General features: G+C 41.4%; 1 protein-coding gene across 4 annotated transcripts; it reads left to right on the forward strand.

Moving 5' to 3' along the window:
• Positions 1–8,970: 8,970 nt before the first annotated feature.
• On the forward strand, positions 8,971–23,460 carry LOC112219053 (ubiquitin-conjugating enzyme E2 Q2-like). Of its 4 annotated transcripts, none has more exons than XM_042301873.1 (14): positions 8,971–9,162; positions 9,957–10,061; positions 11,127–11,249; positions 11,608–11,664; positions 15,488–15,574; positions 18,472–18,543; positions 18,657–18,741; positions 19,235–19,295; positions 19,410–19,500; positions 19,606–19,664; positions 20,741–20,789; positions 20,998–21,093; positions 21,204–21,270; positions 21,369–23,460. In XM_042301873.1, the coding sequence occupies exons 1-14, from the start codon at positions 9,004–9,006 to the stop codon at positions 21,398–21,400; spliced, it is 1,143 nt and encodes a 380-aa protein (XP_042157807.1). In that variant the 5' UTR covers positions 8,971–9,003; the 3' UTR covers positions 21,401–23,460. The 4 variants fall into 4 exon arrangements, with proteins under 4 accessions (XP_042157807.1, XP_042157809.1, XP_042157808.1 ...); XM_042301875.1 differs by having other exon boundaries at positions 18,472–18,528; XM_042301874.1 differs by having other exon boundaries at positions 15,491–15,574.
• The last annotated feature ends 573 nt before the right edge of the window (positions 23,461–24,033 follow it).

The following is a 24,033-nucleotide window of genomic DNA, read 5'->3' on the forward strand; positions in this document are numbered from 1 at the left end:
GGAGGCTGAGGAGATATAGTCAGGGTGGAGGGGAGGCTGAGGAGATATAGTCAGGGTGCCAGTCTGTTTCTCGTCAACTCCTCATGGAATCGTCAGTTGGCAAGAGAGATAAAAACGGAGCCACACAGGGTAGGTGAGGGACAGACCGAGATGAAAAGGGTTGATCATCAAATGAGAACAAAATTCACAATTTAGGGTTCAATTCAGAATAGGATGATGTAATGTTTTGATTTTGCTCCAAAAGGTTCCCCTTAAGCAGCATAAGAATAATATGTTTTACTGAACTCACACATCTATCCCTTCGCGTGGACCAACACTCCAACCATGCACGCAGTTATTATGACACATAGTTCCACGCACGATGATTTTCTCTGCTTCCATGTGCCAGACAGACACTTGCACTGCCCCGTAATTCTGATTCGCTTTGAATAGAAGAATATACAATACAGTCTTACTAGAGCCAATGCCATGTTTCAGAAAATATGATGGGTTATTGCTTTTGGAAGGATGTTTTATTTTATGGAAGGAGCTTAGCAGGAACTAGTAGGATTGTGATGTCTTGTCTTTGAGAAACAGTTTATATATATATTTTTTTTTTTGGCAGTGCTGTATCATTATAAAGGATAAACGTGGACATGACAACAACAAAAAAATGCAGGAAAATCTTATTTGAATCGTATTTAAAAAAGGATTAGAGCAATTTTGTCCATGTTGAATTTTTATCTAGATTCTCAGGAAAGGTGTGATATCCATCTACCTTGTTTTAGACATAGAAATGGATAGAAATACAATAGAAGTCTATCTCTAGTCTGTGTGTTTAGATCTTACCTAGTTGTTGGATAGCTAATGGCTACATGTCAGTGTTTGTCTAGCATTTGCCTAGAGTGGAAATACCAGACTGCTGTTGGCTTCTTCATCTCCAATCACAAGTCATAACAAAGTCATGTTAGAAGTGTCAACTAGTTCCTTACCATTTTACGTTTCAAGTTACGGGGAGTGTTTATTTTTTTTGAACAGTCATTATGCTATTGATTATCAGTGAAACAAAGAATAGGTGTTCAATAATAAGTCATTTAAAACGCACACGTACAGTGTTCGCATAGGATGGAACATTCCAAGTATGGCAACTGTAACCCGGTTAAGAATTAAGTTGTAAATGTAGTCTTCGTTCCCCCTTTTGAAGATATTGTATTTGCTGTTAGTAGATGTTTATGAACGTTTATTCCCATTGGTCAATCCTCTCACTAATCCTGAAAGTGAACCCTGTGAAGCGAATGCAACAACAACAACAAAAAATTACCATATTACCCAGGGGGCAAAGCTGGTTGTAAATGGTGTCATTGGTGATGTCATAAAAATCGGTATTGCTCTGGGTAATGGTGGATTTTTAACCTTGATGAGTGAAAGCAAAATGTAGTTGTCAACGTTAGTACATGAGTGTGGTTATGACTAGAGGGGGTACAACTACAACCCAGAAATGACTTTTCGTTCCAGGTTAGGAGAGCATTTTAGCTAAAACCCCTAACCCTTTTCCTAACCATAACCCAAGTCTCCTAACCTGCTGTGTAAATGAACCTAACCTGCTACGAAAAAGTAACTTCCGGGTCGTTAGGTGTACTTCCTCTAGTCAGAACCCATCAGTGTAGATGTGAAAATGGTATATGAAAATATAATATTGTTAACACAAATATCTCATTTTAATGAACTGAAACTGGAAGAAAATAACTATCTAGTCTTTGTCTTTAGTCTTCAAAATAACTCTTAAATGAAGAATTCTTTAATGAATAAATATTACAAAAATGTGTATACAGTATTAGACTTGAAACAAATGTGAATGTGTACATGAACAACAGTTTTTTTTCAAAATCCTGTGAATTGTCTTGTCTGATTGTGTGGTGATATTCAATATGATTTTTCTTTTAAAAATTTTCTCAAATTTTTTTTTTGGGGGGAGGGGCGGGATTTGTACAGACCTGCCTTTCCCCTGTATATTTTCTATGCTGTGTGTGAATGCAGCTCAGTTCTTTGTCCTTCTGGTTGTTGGTATTATATGTTTGTAAAGGCTTCTGTGTTTTATTTGAGGCACACTAAACCTGGAATTTCAACCTCGATGGTTGCTGTATTCACATGCACTGGAGCAAACGTAAACGTGAATTTACAGATGAACTTGTAATCATAAAATGTTGAACATCAGTGGAGCCCATGTATGTTTGTAAATTGATATTTAGGTGCCACCCAGATGATAGATTGTGTTGTAATGAATTGATATTGCACCAGAAAAATCACATATTACTATCAAGTAGAGTATAATCTCTTTAGCCTGGCATCTGAACGGATGTCATTACGTTTCACCAGTGTTAGTGGTGAGTGTCTGGTTTAACCAGGCTACAATCCTTAACCATGTCCATCTGTAGTAACATGGTTGACAGAAGCCTTGGTTCTTTACTGTGTATTCTAGTACGTGCAACAGAAACAAAACAACGTTTCTGTGTGTAGTAAGTCAATAGGTGTGGTTTTGGTGAATTCGTGAGTCAAGATCAGACCTGTGTGTCATGTTGTGTACAAAGTCACATAACGGTATGTGTGGTAATTGATGTTAAATACAAATGTGTCCAAGCTTACCTTTTACAATGCTCTGTAGATTTATCTCTCAAATGGCACCTATTCCCTATGTAGTGCACTACTTATAACCAAAGCCCATTCCCGATAGTGGACTACTTCTCAGTGCACTATATAGGGTGCCATTTCAAATGCAGACCTGGTCTGAAGTAAGGCACTATATAGACAATGGGGTTCCATTTTGGGGAGGCATCCTGTGACCAGAACTGCAGTCCTTTTGACAGTCGGCTATATTCAATCTTCCATATTGTTGTTGGGTCATGTGTGTTGTTCCACAGCTTCTGAAAGCCATTTCTCATTGACCATGATCCTTTCTGTATGTGTTTTAATATGTACCCTGTACTATAATAACAGAAGTATAGATATCAATGACTTGAAATGGAGGTAAATATGAATAACATTGCCATGGATAAATAAAACACAGGTATACAGTGCATTTGTGTGGATTACAAAATTTTAAAAATCTCATATACTCACAATAGCCTGTAATGACAAAGCAAAAAAAACAAACAGGTTATTAGGAATGTTTGCATATTTATTAAAATGAACTGAAATATCACATTTCCATAATTATTCACACCCTTTACTCTGTACTTTTGTTGAAGCACCTTTGTCAGCGATCACAGCGTCGACTCTTCTTGGGTTTGACGCTACAAGCTTGGCACACCTGTATTTGGGGAGTTTCTCCCATTGTTCTCTGCAGATCCTCTCAAGCTCTGTCAGGTTGTATGGGGAGCGTCGCTGCACAGCTATTTTCAGGTCTCTCCTGAGATGTTAGATCGGGTTCAAGCCAGGGCTCTGGCTGGGCCACTCGACATTCAGAGACTTGTCCCGAAGCCACTCCTGATTTGCCTTGTCTGTGTGCTTAGGGTCGTTGTCTCCCAGTCCCTGCTGCTGAAAAACATCCCCACAGCATGATGCTGCCACCACCATGCTTCACCGTAGGGATGGTGCCAGGTTTCCTACAGATGTGACGCTTGGCATTCAGGCCAAATAGTTCAATCTTGGTTTCATAAGACCAGAGAATCTTGTTTCTCATGGTCTGGGGGTCCTTTTGGCAAACTCCAAGAGGGCTGGCATGTGCCTTTTACTGAGGAGTGGCTTTCGTCTGGCCCCTCTACCATAAAGGCCTGATTGGTGGAGTGCTGCAGAGATGCTCGTCTTTCTGGAAGGTTCTCCTATCTCCACAGAAGAACTCTGGAGCTCTGTCAGAGTGACCATCGGGTTCTTGGTCACTTCCCTGACCAAGGCCCTTCTCCCCCGATTGCTGAGTTTGGCCAGGCGGCCAGCTCTAGCAAGAGTCTTGGTGGTTCCAAACTTCTTCCAATTATGAATGATGGAGGCCATTGTGTTCTTAGGGACCTTCAATGCTGCAGAAATGTTTTGGTATCCTTCCCCAGATCTGTGCCTTGACATAATTCTATCTTAGCTCTACGACCAATTCCTTTCACCTCATGGTTTTTTGTTTTGCTCTGATGCACTGTCAACTGTGGGGACCTTTTATATAGACAGGTGTGTGTGCTTTTCCAAATCATGTCCAATCAATTGAATTTACCGCAGGTGGACTCCAATCAAGTTGTAGAAACATCTCAATGATGATCAATGGAAACAGGATGCACCTGAGCTCAATTTCGAGTCTCATAGCAAAGTGTCTGAATACTTATGTGAATGTATTTCAGCTTGCTTTTACATATACACATTTGCAAACATTTAAATAAATAAAAACTTTTCACTTTGTCATTATGGGAAATTGTGTGTAGATTGAGGATTTTTATTTATTTAATCCATTTTAGAATAAGGCTGTAACTTAACAAAATGTGGAAAAAGTCAAGGGGTCTGAATACTTTCCAGAGGCACTGTATACAGTCTATATGTACATGCTATGAGCAGATGGATAGTAATGTTATATGATCGTTCAGGAAACTGTGTCTCCGTGATAAGTAATGAGTTTTAGGGATTTTTTTTGTGTGTTTTATATATTATTATTTTATCTTTCACTGATGGATAAACAGTTTTTGTTGCATCTTGTGTCTGAGTGTTTTTTTTAAATATATATTCCCCGTGTTCTGAATATTCAGCATTTTTTTACTTTTCTGACTGGTGGATTAATATATTGAGTGTATCGGTCATAGCTACTTTCTTGTGTGCTAACAGTATTTGCATTTCAGTCAAGGCTTTATATTAGAGCTACCAACCGTTGATGTAGACTTCATGAGACAATTCCGAGACTTTCCGTCACAGACGGAAATTCAGAGTATCAAGGAGTGAGTGTGAGATTCCGGGAAAAGTTACAGACCTGTATTTAAACTACATGTGACGCTGAGTCCTAGTTGGTCTCAAGGATGTCTGATAAACACAGTCCATTTTCCTTTCTCGAGTGAATGAGCTTTTGAGTTGAACCTTAAGCTCTGACAGGAATACTTGTCAAATTAAGTTAAAGGTAGTAGTGCAGCGGAGGAATCTCTTAAATTGTTCATTAGCTGTTATTTGAAGAATGTCCAACTGTTCATTTCATTTGAGTCATTTAGCAAACACTGTTACCCATAGTGACTTACAGGAGCAATTAGGGTTCAGTGCCTTGCTCAAAGGCGAGAGAGAGTGAGATTGCAATCGCATTGGCTGTCCTGTCTTGAACTTCTTGAACCTTTTTCTCCTGAGGGCGTGGGCAGTTATGTCAATGATTGGATAACAGAGAGAGAGAGAGGCACGCAGTCTCCAATGATTACACCTTGGCTTATTATACTGAACAGAAATATAAATGCAGCATGTCAAGTGTTTCATGAGCTGAAATAAAAGATCCCAGAATTTGTGTATAAACACAAAAAAGCTTATATCTCTAAAATGTTGTGCACACATTTGTTTACATCCCTGTTAGTGAACATGTCTCCTTTGCCAAGATATGCCACACCTGTCAGGTGGATGGATTATCAAGAAGCTGATGATTAAACAGCATGATCATTACACAGGGGCACCTGATGCTGAGATAATGAAAGGACACTCTAAAATATGCACAATACACAATATCACAGACGTCTCAAGTTTTGAGGGAACGTGCAATCTGCATGCTGAATGCAGGAATGTCCACCAGAGCTGTTACCAGAACATTTTTTTTTACCATAAGCCATCTCCAACATCAATTTAGATAATTTGTCAGTACGTCTAACAGGCCTCACAACTGCAGACCACATGTAACCACGCCAAACCAGGACCTCCACATCCGGCTTCTTCACCTGCGGGATCATCTGAGACCAACCACCCAGACAGCTGATGAAACTGAGGAGTATTTATGTCTGTAATAAAGCCCTTTTGTGGGGGAAAACTAATTCTGATTGGCTGGACCTGGCTCTCCATTGTGTGGGCATATGCCCTTCCAGGCCCACCCATGGTGGCTCTCCTACCCAGTCATGTAAAATCCATAGATTATGGCCTAATTAATTATTTCAATTGACTGATTTCCTTATATGAACTGTAACTCAGTAAAAAAAAATGAAATTGTTGCATGTTGCGTTTATATTTTTGTTCCATGTATAGGAAGAATAAATGGGTTTAGTAACATCTGTTGACAAGACTGAAAAACTGCATTGATTGACGACAGCTTTCTTTTGATATAGGACTAGTCATTATAGAGTGGAATATCAGATAAAATGACTGACACCTAATGATATTTCAGCTCTACGGTTATTAATTATGATTTTTTTATTTTTTTATCCTGGTTTTCGATTTCGATAATGTTTTTTAGTCATTAAATGCACTATGCATTATGTGGGTTGAAGGCTGTAATAATACAGAATAAAACAATCAATACAAGTCCCATGATGGTAGTGACTGACCATTCCTGCTTATCACTTATTCACTTAATATTAATAAAATATTTAAGTTGTATATATTACATTTGTTTTAGGCTTATTCGATAAATATTATTTAATTCCGAGTCATCACATGACAAAATCTATATTTTAGTAGTTCTTCAAGGTAAATAAGGCACACTTTTATGAATGCTGAATACCACTATCTTAGGTCATGTATTTTCAGGTAGAGACCCTCTTGATTGTATGTTCTTCAGTCTTTTCTCTCTGTCTCAGACTGGACAGGTAGGCACGCAATGGATTATGGTCATTGTAGTTAATTACCATGTTTTCTAATGCTGAACTTTGTCGAATATTGGCCTGTTAGGAACTACAAATCCCTACTACATCGCACAGTTTGGGCTTGATCGAACAAAATGCAATTCAAATAAATGAACGGACCTTGGTCAATTAGTTTTTTAAAAACAAAAAAATAACCGGCAAGTCAGTTAATCACTCAACCCAAATTCTCACTGTAGTTGAGGGGGTGTGAAAAGACCTGACTTATTACCTATTCATTTGTTCATTAAGGTCGGTTGCTATGATTGTCAAACCACCACACTCGTGAAAGAACATGTTGAGAGACTGGTTGGAAGGAAATTGTTTAATTGAATATAAGGAGTGTGTGCCCAAATCAAATGTTATTGGTTGTATACACATGTTTAGCAGATGCAACATGCAACAATTTCAAAGATTTTACTGAGTTACAGTTCATATAAGAAAATCATTCAATTTAAATATATAAATTAGGTCCTAATCTATTGATTTCACATGACTGGGAATACAGATACCTTTAAAAAAAAGAGTATGGGTGTGGATCAGAAAACCAGTCAGTATCTGGTGTGATCACCATTTGCCTCATGCAGCGCGGCACATTTCCTTCGCATAGAGTTGATCAGGCTGTTGATTGTGGCCTGTGTATGCAGGCCATGGAACAAGTTGGACCTTTTCAGCTTCCAGGAATTGTTTACAGATTTTTGTGATATGGGGCCATGCATTATCATGCTGAAACATGAGGTGATGGCAGCGGATGAACGGCACAACAATGGGACTCAAGATCTCGTCACAGTATCTCTGTGCATTCAAAATGGCATCAATAAAATGCAATTGTGTTTGTTGTCCGTAGATTATGCCTGCCCATACTACAACCCCACCGCCACCATGGGACACTCTGTTCACAACGTTGACATCAGCAAACCGCTCACCCACATGACCCCCTACACGCTGTCTGCCATCTGCCGGGTACAGTACAAACCGGGATGCATCTATGAGGAGCACACTTCTCTAGCATGCCAGTGGCTATCAAAGGTGTGCATTTACCCACTGAAGTCGGTTACGACTCCAAACTTCAGTCAAGTCAAGATCCTGGTGAGGACGATGAGCCCGCAGTTGAACTTCCCTGAGACAGTTTCTGAAAGGTTGTGCAAACCAAATCAAATTTTATTTGTCACATACACATGGTTAGCAGATGTTAATGCGAGTGTAGCGAAATGCTTGTGCTTCTAGTTCCGACAATGCAGTAATAACGAACAAGTAATCTAACTAACAATTCCAAAGAACTACTGTCTTATACACAGTGTAAGGGGATAAAGAATATGTACATAAGGATATATGAATGAGTGAAGATACAGAGCAGTTTCATCAGTTGTCCGGGTGGTTGGCCTCAGACTATCCCGCCTGTTGTGGCGGTTCTGGGGTGGCGTGGTTACACGTGGTTGTGAGTCCGGTTGGAGGTATTGCCAAATTCTCTAAAACAACGCTGGAGGCAGCTTATGGTAGAGAAATGAACATTCAATTATCTGGCAACAAGTCTGGTGGACATTCCTGCATTCAGCATGCCAATTGCACGCTCCCGCAAAACTTGAGACATCGGTGGCATAGTATTTCATGACAAAACTGCACATTTTAAAGTGGCCTTTTATTGTCCCCAGCGCAAGGTGCATCTGTGTACGGATCATGCTGTTTAATCAGCTTCTTGATATGCCACACCTGTCAGGTGATTTGATTATTTTTGCAAAGGAGAAATGCTCACTAACAGGGACGGAAACACATTTGTGAACACATCTCTGGGATGTGAAACCAACGCATTACATGTTGAATTTATATTTTTGTTCAGTGTACATAGGTAGCCTATATTTCAGATTCCATCTAGGTTCTACCTTGCTGAATAATCACAATAGCGGCCAGTATGATGACAATACCTAGCAGAGGAATTTGGTTTATCTGACAGGACTGTGAGCCTCATGCCCTTTCAGGATGGTGCTGAGATCCCATCTCAATAAGAGTGCCCTGCACTGGCTCAGCATTGTGCAAAAAAATAATAATACATTTTACATTAATTTTTTTTAATATATATTTTTTTTACAGAATTTGATCTCAATCCATATTAATCATACATATATATCTACTTCACCTGTTATGTATTCAGAAACATTGGACTATATGATATTCCTACCAAGCACCGACTACGCGGTCTCAATACACCCCAACTTCCCCTCCCCTCCCCCGCGGACTGCCTGGTTTGAGATGTGAGTGGAAGATGTCGGTTTCGGGTCTGAAGGCCGAATTGAAGTTTTTGGAGTCAATTTTTGACCCAAACCACGAACGTTTCAGAATTATCGATTGGAAGCCCGATGAGCTTAGTTGTCAATTTAATGTAACCGGTGAAAAACTGTTGATAATACATTGCAACATCACGGTAAGGAAGAAACTAGCGTAGCTAACGTAGCTAGTACAGACAGACACACACAGGGCGATAAACATGACGAATTTGGATAGCTATGCTTTGTTTTTTGTTTGTTTTGTTGTTGTTGGAGATCATTAGCTAACCACATAATATATAAATGTGCTAAGACTTTTCAGTTAGTTTATACTCCTAATAAAAAAAAATGTTGTTTAAAAAAAAAAAAAAAAAAGGGGGTCATATGTCCAGGTATAGTTAGCTATGCTAGCTAACTCGTTAGAAAACAAGAAATAAGATCCTATTTGTAAACGTTACCCCTTTTTTTTTTAGGGGGGTTGTTATTAAGCTAATGTTAGCTAGTAGGCTAATGCGTCTTTAAATTGTTTATTTTTTTTAAACTCACAATGCCTTTTTGCCACAAGGCCAATCTATAAAAAATATATCTTGATATTTGTACCTTTTTTTAAATTTTTTTTTATTTTATTTTTTTATTTATACAATAACTTGTCAAAAGGTAACGTGACCTGCGAACACAATTGCTGACTAATGGAGATAATGAATAGTCCTGGGTAAAATAATGAATAAGGGTTGTTCTCATTAGCTAGCTAACTAAAAACCAGGACATAACGTTATAAGTCAGCGCTACTATAGGTAGGTAGGTTGGATATTTATCGATGCTTCATTCCATATGTAAAATAGAATTCCTTTATACTGAAGTAGCTCCACCTACTAGCTACAGTTTCAGTGCTGTTCCATTAGAGCTTTACCAAGTAATGATGTGATCAATTGATCATCCCATCCCCTCCCAGGAGTCATACCCCTCTACACCCCCAATCTGGTTTGTTGACTCTGATGATCCAAGTCTGACAGAGGTGTTGGAGCGCTTGGAAGATGTCAGAAAAGGAACATCTTTGGTAAGTCTCTTACCTGTGTCTGTGTGTGTGTGTGTGTGTGTGTGTAGATTGTGGAGTTTTCTACCTTCATCTTCAACACTATGTGCTGTAGCATGTCGCTACCGGCTCTCACAGAAGGCATAGGCCCTAATATCACCTACAAAATTGTTTGATTGTAAAAAAATATATAAAAAAATTTAAAGGGTCCGTCACACTATATATGCCTTTTACCCGAACTGAATTAGTCAATACGTGCATACTTTTTTACGAATGGTTGACCCCAGCGGGAATTGAACCCACTACCCTTGCAGTTGTTAGTGGCATTTAAAAAAAAAAATGTTTTTATCTTTATTTATCTAGGCAATTCAGTTAAGAACAAATTCTTATTTAATACCCTGGCCAAACCCGGACGACGTTGGGCCAATTGTTCGCCGCCCTATGGGACTCCCAATCACGTTGGGGTTGTGATACAGCCTGGAATCGAACAAGGGTCTGTAGTGACGCCTCTAGCACTGAGATGCAGTACCTTAGATTGCTGCGCCACACAAATATCATACCATCAAGACATGCTAACCTCTCGCCATTACGATAGTATTGGAGGTTAGTGTTTTGGGCCTCTGTTAGATATTTTATGCCTCTGTAACTTTCTCACTCACAATTATTCACAATTCAATCGGGATTATCCTTAATCATTGTAGCGTCCACATTAATGTAGAATTTTTTTTTAGAAACATTATATTCTTATTTACAATAAAAGTAACTCCAAAATTGCACAATACACTGTTCACCCGATATGGATGAAAATACCCTCAAATTAAAGCAAACAGATTGCACTTTAACCTCCATAGTCATTATATAATTTCAAATCCGAAATCCTGGAGTACAGAGATAAAACAACAAAAACATGTACTGTCCCAATGCTTTTCTCTTTTCTTTGTTTTTCCTGGGAATACTTGGTCAACACATTTCCTACATGAAACTCATTTTTTTGACTGAATTCCTTGTGTTTTTAGTCGCGCGACGACCCCGGCTCCAAAGAGATACTGTTGAATGACAGTTGACCTGTTGTGTGTTTTGTTTCCCCAGCTCCTGCAGCAGCTAAAGCGTCTCATCTGTGACCTGTGTCGACTGTACAACCTGCCCCAGCACCCAGATGTTGAGATGCTAGATCAGCCCCTCCCTGCTGGGCCCATCAACCCAGAGCGCAAGGTAGGGCTCATTCTAGGATGAAATTCTATTTATTTGGTAGGCCTGACAACCCCATATAAATAGAATCTAGAACTGGTGGACTCTGATTTGAATCACTTTTGTAGGCTGAACCCCCCCCACAGTTTGAAGTCAGCAAATATTCAGTTGGTTTGAATCACATTGTAAGTAGAAATAATTTCAGCCTCAAATGATGTTTCAGACGAATCTAAATATTGTGACTCAAGGATGGGGACAGCCCTATCGCAAGGCAATAATCGTATTCTGGGCCTGAGTAACATTCCATACCAAAATTGATAGTCAGAAGGCTTTAAACTCACAATCTATTTAATTTGTCTTTCCTATCCCGCTCTCTTTACAGCATGGACCAGCAGATGAAGTGACATCCGAGGAGGAGGAGGAGGAAGAAATGGGCGAGGTGTGTGTGTGTGTTTACCTACCTGTGTTCAACGAACATTACATATTGAGATAATATCCACATTCATCTTAAACGTATTGTGCATGTGCTGTATATAAGGTATCTTGTGTGTATGTATACTATATAAAACCTCTCTTGTGTGCAGGCCTTGAATTTAAGGGCGTCCTGTCATCCCATGGGATGATGGGAAAAATATGTCTGTGACGGTTCAAAACAGACTCGGGGACAGTTCTGGGACGATAGATCCTAAATTCATACAACCACTGAACATAATTACAATGTTAAGCAGTAATGAGGCGGATGCAATTGATCTGAACGTTTAGTTTAAAAATGTTGATAAACAATATATTCACACGGCAGTAGGCTACGTGCAGGGTAGCCTAGTGGTTAGAGCGTGTGACTAGTAACCGGAAGGTTGCGAGTTCAAACCCCAGAGCTGACAAGGTACAAATCTGTCGTTCTGCCCCTGAACAGGCAGTTAACCCACTGTTCCTAGGCCGTCATTGAAAATAAGAATTTGTTCTTAACTGACTTGCCTGGTTAAATAACGGTAAAATAAAAAATAAATAAAAAGATGTACCGTTCTAAAACCCCACTGCACATCCAAGCGGTTTCTTGTGACTGAAATGAAAGTTTGACATTTAAAATGAGGGGAGATCTAAAGATGCAACAACTGGCATGGATTGCTAATATAACTAGGATTATCGTCAACTAGCATGGATTGCTACTATAACTAGGATTATCATCAACTAGCATGGATTGCTAAAATGACTAGGAGTATCATCAACTAGCACGGATTGCTAATATAACTAGGATTATCGTCAACTAGCACGGATTGCTAATATAACTAGGATTATTGTCAACTAGCATGGATTGCTAATATAACTAGGATTATTGTCAACGAGCATGGATTGCTAATATAACTAGGATTATCGTCAACTAGCACGGATTGCTAATATAACTAGGATTATTGTCAACTAGCATGGATTGCTAATATAACTAGGATTATTGTCAACGAGCATGGATTGCTAATATAACTAGGATTATCATCAACTAGCATGGATTGCTAATATGACTAGGATTATCGTCAACTGGCATGGATTGCTAATATAACTAGGATTATCGTCAACTGGCATGGATTGCTAATATGACTAGGATTATCGTCAACTGGCATGGATTGCTAATATGACTAGGATTATCGTCAACTGGCATGGATTGCTAATATGACTAGGATTATCGTCAACTAGCATGGGGTTGCTAAAATGACTAGGATTATCGTCAACTGGCATGGATTGCTAATATGACTAGGATTATTGTCAACTAGCATGGGGTTGCTAAAATGACTAGGATTATCGTCAACTAGCATGGGGTTGCTAAAATGACTAGGATTATCGCTAATATGAGTAAGATTGTGTCTTTGGCTGCTGGACAATGAAAGAAAGTTGATTTTTGAAAACCAATAGAACACGAGAGAAAAGCTGTTTTCAATGATTATAAAATAATTCCCTCCACGTTTCTATGGTCCTATTTTGGTTAGGCTACCTTTAAAACACGCTAAGACATGCCCCATAAAATGACATTAAAACCTCCAGGTTTTAAACAATTACGTTTATGGTTAAATAGTTACAAAATACTGACTTCCTCCGCTCAGATTTCTGCTCTTGTGACCATTCGATCTGAACAAACCGTGCCTTGAGTGGCCAGGTCCAAAGTATCAAGCCTGTAGACATTAATGTTAATTATCCTACAATATATTTGTCGAACATGACCGGCGGTTTATTTATGTAATTAAAAGTATCGTTACAGATTGGCTACATTTCTGTCTCATGGAAAGCACCTGTCTGGACATGACAGGCTGTAGTCAATACGCATAGGCTATCACCTACACTTTGACAAAAAAAAAGCTAATTATTTATACTGAACAAAAAACATAAACACAACATGTAACAATTTCAAATATTTTACTGAGTTACAGTTCGCATAAGGAAATCAGTCTATTTAAATACATTTATTAGGTCCTAATCCATGGATTTCACATAATGACTGGGAATACAGATATGCATCTGTTGGTCACAGATACCTTTAATAAAAAGATAGAGGTTTGGATCAGAAAACCAGTCCGTATCTGATGTGTCCACCATTTGCCTCATGCAGCACGGCACATTTCCTTCACATAGAGTTGATCAGGCTGTTGATGGTGGCCTGTGTATGCAGGCCATGGAACAAGTTGGACCTTTTCAGCTTCCAGGAATTGTTTACAGATCCTTGCGACATGGGACAGTTCATTATGATGCTGAAACAGAAACATGAGGTGATGGCAGAGGATGAACGGCACGACAATGGGCCTCAGGATCTCGTCACGGTATCTCTGTGCATTCACATTGCCATCGATAATATGCAATTGTGTTCATTGTCCGTAGCTTATGCCTGCCCATACCATAACCCCACCGCCACAATCTCTGTTCAAAACTTTGACATCAGCAAACCACTCACCCACACGACTCCATGCAGTTGAAACCGGGATTCATCCGTGAAGAGCACACTTCTCCAGCGTGCCGTTGAAGTTGAGCATTTGCCCACTGAAGTCTGTTTCGACACCAAACTGCAGTCAGGTCAAGACCTTGGTGAGGAAGACAAGTATGCTGATGAGCTTCCCTGAGACGGTTTCTGACAGTTTGTGCAGAACTTCTTTGGTTGTCTAAACCCACAGTTTCATCAGCTGCCTGGGTGGCTGGTCTCAAGACGATCCTGCAGGTGAAGAAGCAGGATGTGGAGTTCCTGGGCTGTCGTGGTTACACGTGGTCTTCCGGTTGTGAGTCCGGTTGGCTGTACTGCCAAATTCTCAAACTGCTTATGGTAGAGAAATTAACATTTTACATTTTCTGGCAACAGCTCTGGTGGACATTGGTGCACTCAGCAGGCCAATTGCACGTTCCCTCAAAACTTGAGACATCTGTGGCGTTGTGTGACAAAACGGCACATTTTAGAGTGGCCCCAGCACAAGGTGCACCTGTGTAATGATCATGCTGTTTAATCAGCTTCTTGATATGCCGAACCAGTCAGGTAAATGGATTATCTTAGCAAAGGAGAAATGTTCACTAACAGGGATGGAAAACACATTTTTTCACAATATCAGAAATATTTTCTTTGTGCGTATGGATTTTGTTTTTATTTCATTTCATGAAAAATGGAACCAACATTTTACATGTTGAGTTTGTTTTTTGTGCAAAATAGATTTCCTATTATTCCAACGTTGCCTTTTTTTCAAGGCACATCTTTGTCTATTTGAATGTTCTAGAGTAGACCCATGTTGGCATATCAAAACGGAAACAAATATTTTCCTTAATTTGGGACGGTATATCTTCAGGTTGGGACGGTATATCTTCAGGTTGGGACGGTATATCTTCAGGTTGGGACGGTATATCTTCAGGTTGGGACGGTATATCTTTAGGTTGGGACGGTATATCTTCAGGTTGGGACAGTATATCTTTAGGTTGGGACGGTTGATCTTTATTGCACTTCAGGTTGGGACGGTTATCTTCAGGTGGATGAGGAATGTTCAGGTTGGGAGCCCTATCTTCAGGTTGGGATGCATATCTTCTATATGGGATAACGGTATATCTTCAGGTTGGGCAGGACATTGAAGACCTGGGACCACTATGAGATGGGAGGTATATCTTCAGGTTGGGACGGTATATCTTCAGGTTGGGACGGTTGAAATTGCACTAAGGTTGGATTCTTGGAGGTGGATGAGGAATGTTAGCCTGGAGCCCTGCTTGTGAGTATGCATAACTCTATATGGGATAACGGTGTTTGTGTTCAGCAGGACATTGAAGACCTGGACCACTATGAGATGAAGGAGGAGGAGCCTGTACATGGGAAGAAGTCAGAGGACGACGGGATTGAGAAGGTGATTACTGTGATACACACCTCTTTCTCGCTCTGTGTCGGTCGTTCTCTCTCCCTCGCTCTCTGTCGGTCGTTCTCTCTCTCTCCCTCGCTCTCTGTCGGTCGTTCGCTCTCTCTCTGTCGGTCGGTCTCCCTACCTCGCTCTGTGTCGGTCTCTCTCCCTCCCTCGCTCTCTGTTGGTCTCTCTCCCTCCCTCGCTCTCTGTTGGTCTCTCTCCCTCCCTCGCTCTCTGTTGGTCTCTCTCCCTCCCTCGCTCTCTGTTGGTCACTCTCCCCTTCACTCGTTCTCTGTCGGTCGGTCTCTCCCCTTCGCTCGCTCTCTGTCGGTCGGTCCCCCTCCCTCGCTCTGTCGGTCGGTCTCTCTCTCCCCTTCGCTCGCTCTCTGTCGGTCGGTCTCTCCCCTTCGCTCGCTCTCTGTCGGTCGGTCTCTCTCCTCTCCCTCCTCTGCTCTCTGTCGGTCTCTCTCCCTCCCTCGCTCTCTGTCGGTCTCTCTCCCTCCCTCGCTCGGGTCTCTCTCCTCCCTCCCTCTGCTCTCTCTCCCTCGGTCGGGTCTCTCTCCCACCCTCTCTCCTCGCTCTCTGTCGGTCGGTCTCCCTCCCTCGCTCTCTGTCGGTCGGTCTCCCCTCTCTCTCTGTCGGTCGGTCTCTCTCGCTCTCTGTCGGTCGGTCTCTCTCTCTCCCTCGCTCGCTCTCTGTCGGTCGGTCTCTCTCTCTCTCTCGCTCTCTGTCGGTCGGTCTCTCTCTCCCTGTCGGTCGCTCTCTGTCGGTCGGTCTCTCTCTCTCCCTCGCTCTCTGTCGGTCGGTCTCTCTCTCTCTCCCTCGCTCTCTGTCGGTCGGTCTCTCTCTCTCTCCTCGCTCTCTGTCGGTTGGTCTCTCTCGCTCTCTGTCGGTCGGTCTCTCTCTCCCTCGCTCTCTGTCGGTCGGTCTCTCTCTCCCTCGCTCTCTGTCGGTCGGTCTCTCTCTCCTCCCTCGCTCTCTGTCGGTCGGTCTCTCTGTCGGTCGGTCTCTCTCTCCCTCGCTCTCTGTCGGTCGGTCTCTCTCCCTCGCTCTCTCTCTCTATATGTCTATCTACACTGAGAGAAAATATAAATGCAACATGCAACAATTTCAAAGATTTTACTGAGTTACAGTTCATATAAGGAAATCAGTCAATTGAAATAAATTAATTTGGCCCTAATCTATGGATTGTACATGACTGGGAATACAGATATGCATCTTGTTGGTCACAGATCCCTTTAAAAAAAAAAACAGGGACATGGATCAGAAAACCAGTCAGTATCTGGTGTGACCATTTGCCTCATGCAGCGTGACACATCTCCTTCACATAGAGTTGATCAGGCTGTTGGTGGTGGCCTGTGGAATGTTGTCCCCACTCCTCTTCAATGGCTGTGCGAAGTTGCTTTTTTATTGGCGGGAACTGGAACACGCTGTCGTACACATTGATGCGAAGGATCTCAAACATGCTCAAAGGGTGACATGTCTGGAGAGTGCAGGCCATGGAAGAACTGGGACATTTTCAGCTTCCAGGAATTGTGTCCAGATCCTTGCGACAAGGATCTGTGTATTATCATGCTGAAACATGAGGTGACGATGGCGGCGGATGAATGGAACGACAACAGGCCTCAGGATCTCGTCACGGTATCTCGGGCATTCAAGTTGCCATTGATAAAATGCAATTGTGTTCATTGTCCGTAGCTTATGCCTGCCCATACTACAACCCCACTGCTACCATTGGGCAATCTGTTCGCAACGTTGACATCAGCAAACCGCTCGCCCACACGACGCCATACACGCTGTCTGCCATCTGCCGGGTGCATTTGAAACCGGGATTAATCCGTGGAGAGCACACTTCTCCAGTCGCCATCGAAGGTGAGCATTTGCCCACTGAGGTCGGTTACGACACCGAACTGCAGTCAGTTCAAGACCCCGGTGAGGATGACGAGCACGAAGATGAGCTTCCCTGAGACGGTATCTGACAGTTACCACAGTCAAAATTGGCTATATAGTAAAGAATAAATGAAAATAAGGTTAGGTTTAGGATGTAATCCTGAGACGCTTTACCACAGATAAATCCTCCAATCACAAAGGTAAATATTGGAACTTTTCTTTCTCCACAGATCGTGTTGGTGTCTGGTTACTAAGCAACCTTCTTTTTCTTTTCTTTTTTAGACAAAACCATTCGGTCAAACTACATTTTTACCTCTAAAATATGGCAATTCCAACCACAAAATATCTTGAGGCTCAAAATACAACAACTTTCCTACCTAACAGCTAAATGTTTTTTTAATTTTTTAAAACTTTGTTATAAATCGTATTCTTCTTTCGAGGCTCCTCCGCATGTTGTCATGGAAAAATATGAATATTATTTCCAGGGTAGCCTAGTGGTTAGAGCGTTGGACTAGTAACCGGAAGGTTGCAAGTTCAAACCCCCGAGCTGACAAGGTACAAATCTGTCGTTCTGCCCCTGAACAGGCAGTTAACCCACTGGTTCCCAGGCCGTCATTGAAAATAAGAATATGTTCTTAACTGGCTTGCCTGGTTAAATAAAGGTAAAATATAAAAAATATAAATAAAATTTAAAAAAACAATGAGCAACTCCTCTGGAAATCATATTGAATGCTGAGATTTCTGAAAGACAATTTTCTTTGGCAATATGACCCAAGAAGACTGGTTACCCAGACTGTCTTTTCCTTGCATGTTTTTTAAAAATTACTTCTTGTAATTGTGAAAGTCAGCGTTACATTGTACTGTGTACACTTTGCTGTATATTATTACTTTTTACTATCTTAATTGAGCTTTTTGTTGACATTTAGTTTCTATCTTTTCTAACTTATTATTATTTTAATGAAGCACTTCCTACTGCATCAATAAAGTTGGATGTGATTTGATTTGATTTGAAGGAGAACCTGGCCATCCTTGAGAAGATCCGTAAGAACCAGAGGCAGGACCACTTGAACGTAAGTGCTCATTCGGTAAGGCGTCTTTTTCTTTTTTTCAAGAGGGGGGATATTTCCACCGTTTTTATAGTCTCTTGTCTTGCTCTAAGGTACCCTGGTTCTGATCCGTGTTGTGATGCCTGTTTCAGGGTGCCGTTTCTGGTTCAGTTCAGGCCTCCGATCGTCTCATGAAGGAACTCCGGGAGATCTACAGATCACAGAGTTACAAGACAGGTGAGAGATCTACAGATCACAGAGTTACAAGACAGGTGAGAGATCTACAGATCACAGAGTTACAAGACAGGTGAGAGATCGACAGGTCAGGGTTACAAGACAGGTGAGAGATCGACAGGTGAGAGATCGACAGGTGAGAGATCGACAGGTGAGAGATCGACAGGTGAGATCGTCAGAGTTACAAGACAGGTGAGAGATCGACAGGTCAGAGTTACAAGACAGGTGAGAGATCGACAGGTCAGAGTTACAAGACAGGTGAGAGATCGACAGGTCAGAGTTACAAGACAGGTGAGAGATCGACAGGTCAGAGTTACAAGACAGGTGAGAGATCGACAGGTGAGAGATCGACAGGTCAGAGTTACAAGACAGCTGAGTGCTGGCCAGGCTCAGCACCCCATTGGTCCTAACCCTCCAGTGATTGTAGGTCTGATGATGATAACACGTTGATTTAACAGTGATGTTCACCTGTATATATCTTGTTATTCATTTCCAGGTATTTATTCGGTGGAGCTAGTCAATGACAGCCTTTATGAATGGCACGTCAAAATAAGAACGTAAGTTTTCAGAGCCGGGTATTATTTCATAGAGCTGTGGTAGCTTCCCCTGTTTCCTAGCTGTGTCTTAAGTCTGGATAATATAGTGTAATCATTCTGTCATTATTTTAACAGGGTAGACCCAGATAGTCCGTTGCATAGTGACTTGCAGGTTCTGAAGGAAAAGGAAGGGGTGGACTACATTCTGCTCAGTTTCTCATATAAAGTGAGTTTTATTCATTTGATTAGATTTTTTTTATAAATTATTTTTTTATGAGGCGGGATAGAGGTTTTGCGATGATAAATGTGTTTTCTTGTTTGACTCTTTCAGGATAACTTTCCTTTTGATCCACCGTTCGTACGGGTCGTCTCTCCTGTGCTGGCCGGAGGGTGAGTGCTGCTCAGGGAAGTCTGGATGGTCTTCTTGTCCTACGCTTCTGTTTTTGCCCTCGAGTAGTCTGTCCTTTTCCTCATGTCCCTGAACGTGATCTAGAGTAGTCTGTCCTTTTCCTCATGTCCCTGAACGTGATCTAGAGTAGTCTGTCCTTTTCCTCATGTCCCTGAACGTGTTCTAGAGTAGTCTGTCCTTTTCCTCATGTCCCTGAACGTGATCTAGAGTAGTCTGTCCTTTTCCTCATGTCCCTGAACGTGTTCTAGAGTAGTCTGTCCTTTTCCTCATGTCCCTGAATGTGATCTAGAGTAGTCTGTCCTTTTCCTCATGTCCCTGAAGGTGTTCTAGAGTAGCCTGTCCTTTTCCTCGTGTCCCTGAACGTGTTCTAGAGTAGTCTGTCCTTTTCCTCATGTCCCTGAAGGTGTTCTAGAGTAGTCTGTCCTTTTCCTCGTGTCCCTGAACGTGATCTAGAGTAGTCTGTCCTTTTCCTCATGTCCCTGAAGGTGTTCTAGAGTAGTCTGTCCTTTTCCTCATGTCCCTGAAGGTGATCTAGAGTAGTCTGTCCTTTTCCTCATGTCCCTGAACGTGTTCTAGAGTAGTCTGTCCTTTTCCTCATGTCCCTGAAGGTGATCTAGAGTAGTCTGTCCTTTTCCTCATGTCCCTGAACGTGTTCTAGAGTAGTCTGTCCTTTTCCTCATGTCCCTGAACGTGTTCTAGAGTAGTCTGTCCTTTTCCTCATGTCCCTGAAGGTGTTCTAGAGTAGTCTGTCCTTTTCCTCATGTCCCTGAACGTGATCTAGAGTATTCTGTCTGTCCTTTTCCTCATGTCCCTGAACGTGATCTAGAGTAGTCTGTCTGTCCTTTTCCTCATGTCCCTGAACGTGATCTAGAGTATTCATCATGTCCCTGAACGTGTTCTAGAGTATTCTGTCTGTCCTTTTCCTCATGTCCCTGAAGGTGATCTAGAGTAGTCTTTTCAAAATAATTTAGCTTCTGCTAAATGACTAAAATTAGATGGGCCAAATTATTTTCTAGTTCGTAAACCAGTCTTGGTACTTCTCTGTCCTCTATTTCAGGTACGTTCTTGGCGGAGGGGCCTTATGTATGGAGCTTCTCACAAAACAGGTCTGTATTTTAATATACAATTCATACATTGTTTGTCCCTCACCAAAGTTCCTGAAGACGCTGTCTTTTTCTCTTTGCTCAATTGTCTTTAAAACAAACACAAAAACTGTTTTTATGTCTGTTCTCCTCCTCACCTCCTCTCCTTCATTGCCACTGATCTGACAAGGTTTTCAGACTGACCAATTAGTATTTTTTTGTGTTGTTCCAGGGTTGGAGCAGTGCCTATTCCATTGAGTCTGTCATCATGCAGATCAATGCCACCCTAGTCAAAGGAAAAGCCAGGGTGCAGTTCGGAGCCAATAAGGTAAACAACTGTAGTAACTTTTGGTAAACATTAGATTTTTTTTTTTTTGTCACACCATGTGAGTTTGTTGAAGATGAATCTAATCTGTATTTTCACTAATATTCTTGTAGAATCAGTACAGTCTTGCCAGGGCACAACAGTCATACAAATCCCTGGTACAGATTCACGAAAAGAATGGTAAATGGTCCTATTTGAACTATCGATCCATATAAACATAAACAAATCCGTGGTTGTTATGGCAACCTTGTGTGTTTATTTATTTATTTATTTTTCAGGCTGGTACACACCTCCTAAAGAAGATGGGTAAAGAGTTCACTCCTCATTCTCCCTGGGAACATAATGTCTTTTGGGTAAAAAAACAACAACAACAATATATTTTAATTTCTTTTGGAGCTATTTTCTCCCTTCTGACTTATTTGGGAGTTATATCATCTTTCTTGTGGAAACCAACTGGCAAATTCTTCCGTCTGGCCTGTCGTCAGCTCAGTAGACCAGTATCTCTTCTCTGCCTGGCCCAATAACGGGCTAGACTGTCTACTCCCTGCTGCATTACTCCACTGTCCCCTTCACCTGAGGAGAATGTCTGTTATAAATGAGGGGCTCGGAGGTCCTGTTGCATCACTCCACAGCCCCCTTCACCTGAGGAGAATGTCTGTTATAACTGAGGTGCTCGGAGGTCCTGTTGCATCACTCCACTGTCCCCTTCACCTGAGGAGAATGTCTGTTATAACTGAGGTGCTCGGAGGTCCTGTTGCATCACTCCACAGCCCCCTTCACCTGAGGAGAGTGTCTGTTATAACTGAGGGGCTTGGCTGTCCTGTTGCATCTTTTCACATTTTGTTTTCCCTTATCTCTCTCTCGATGTGGAGAACAGCCTTTTCTCCTTCCATACATGCGCTGGTTTTGACGACGTGGGCTCGACTAACGGATCATCTTGATTAGTTCCTCCTCGGTGAGAGAACCTACCTACTGTACAGCAGACAGGTCTGACTAGAGCTGGTTTGTTCGTATCCACAACCACCACCACCTGTTTTTAGTGTGAAGCTGTACGCTCTTACAGCCAGCCACAGCATTTGGCAGTGGGATTTGAACTGAAACCTCTCTGTGGTGACAGTTGGATTTGAACTGAAACCTCTCTGTGGTGACAGTTGGATTTGAACTGAAACCTCTCTGTGGTGACAGTTGGATTTGAACTGAAACCTCTCTGTGGTGACAGTTGGATTTGAACTGAAACCTCTCTGTGGTGACAGTTGGATTTGAACTGAAACCTCTCTGTGGTGACAGTTGGATTTTAAAGCGAATATGAAGGAAGATGGAGGATCACTTAAGATGTTTCAGTGATGTCATCTTTAGTGACGCTGCTCCTTTTTCTCCCCTGACTTTGTGTAATATTTACTGGTACCAAATTACAGACGTTGTTTAAAAGAAATAGTATATGCTTAAATGTATTGTTATTCTGCTTGCTGGCTTTTTTTTGTTGCTTTTAAAAAAAAATGATGTCCCAGCAGTAACATCGTGCCAGATTGGTGACAAAATGGTGGGTGACTAGGATGCAGGAAGGGGTCTCCCAAATGACACCCTAGTATCTAGATAGTGCACTTCTTTTGACCTATGGGAATGAAAAAGCAGGATATGGACAACATTCTTAGGAAAGCAAAGTAACTCTGGATCATTCTTCTTTTTTTCTTTTTCTGATAAACGTGTCGGTCAAAAAAATACTGCACGATGTAGTAAACGAGTTGCCATTTTGGGATGAAATCTACCACTGCGTACCATCTCCCTGCTGTCCTGTAGGATGCGGCTGTTGATCCTCAGTTACAACATCACACCTGAACATATATTTTTTTTTTAGAATGGTTAAGTGAGCTAGCTCCACCAAGCCGTCTGTCATGTTGTTTTCTATTTAAGGGGATCGCGTAGGGGATGTCCTGGTTCCAGATCTCCTGGGGTTTGGTCTGTACCCAGAAGTTCATACCGTTTCTCTGCCGTACCGGGGTATGCGGTATTACCGAATGTGCACAGAAGTTGTTGGCTCTATTTTTATGCACAAAACAATTTAGGTAACAGGGGCTCTTGATCCAGGAAGGGATTGAACGTCTCTGCTGTAACCAAGTAGCTTGATCTTGACATCTCAACACTTTGCTAACAAGTCAACAAGCACCGTGCATAGCTGGAGCCCTGAGCTGGATATAATTTATTTAACACATCTTAGATTTCTTATAGTTATTCTAAATTTAAAGTTAGCACTCTCTCCCATAACAACCACCCCCCACCCCAAAAACCCTCAATTCTAAATCATACCATTTGTTATTACCCCGGTATAAATTGTATATATCGCCCAAGCCTTTTGTCCTCTAATGACCATAGGACAAGACGGCACAAATGGACCTGGGACCAACCAGGCTGGAGCATAGCATGCAAGGCATCCACAGCACAACACCGTTACCATAGCCAGCTACATTACCAGCTAGTTACCATAGCTACATTACCAGTTAGTTACCATAGTCGGTTACATTACCTGTTAGTTACCATAGTTGCATTACCTGTTAGTTACCATAGGCAGCTTCATCTCCAGTTAGTTACCATAGTTGCATTACCAGCTAGTTACCATAACTAAATCACCAGTTAGTTAACTCAGTCGTTTTGAACTGGAGACTGAAGCGTTGTGGGTCTTGCATAGTTGTATGTTTTCAATAGATCATATTTTGTGTTATTAAAGGACAAAGAGTTTTCATTGAGCTATTATACTAGTATACCAGTAGTTAGTTTTATTGGGTGATATATTCTATAGCTACCTAAATTGAAACACTGTTAACTATACTGAACAAAAATATAAATGCAACACTTTAAATGATTTTATTATATAAGGATATAAGGAAATCAGTCAATTGAAATACACTAATTAGTCCCTAATCTATGGATTTCAAATGGCATGGGCAC

This window comes from Oncorhynchus tshawytscha, linkage group LG19, assembly GCF_018296145.1.
Source record: "Oncorhynchus tshawytscha isolate Ot180627B linkage group LG19, Otsh_v2.0, whole genome shotgun sequence".
NCBI classification, from domain to species: Eukaryota; Metazoa; Chordata; class Actinopteri; order Salmoniformes; family Salmonidae; genus Oncorhynchus; species Oncorhynchus tshawytscha.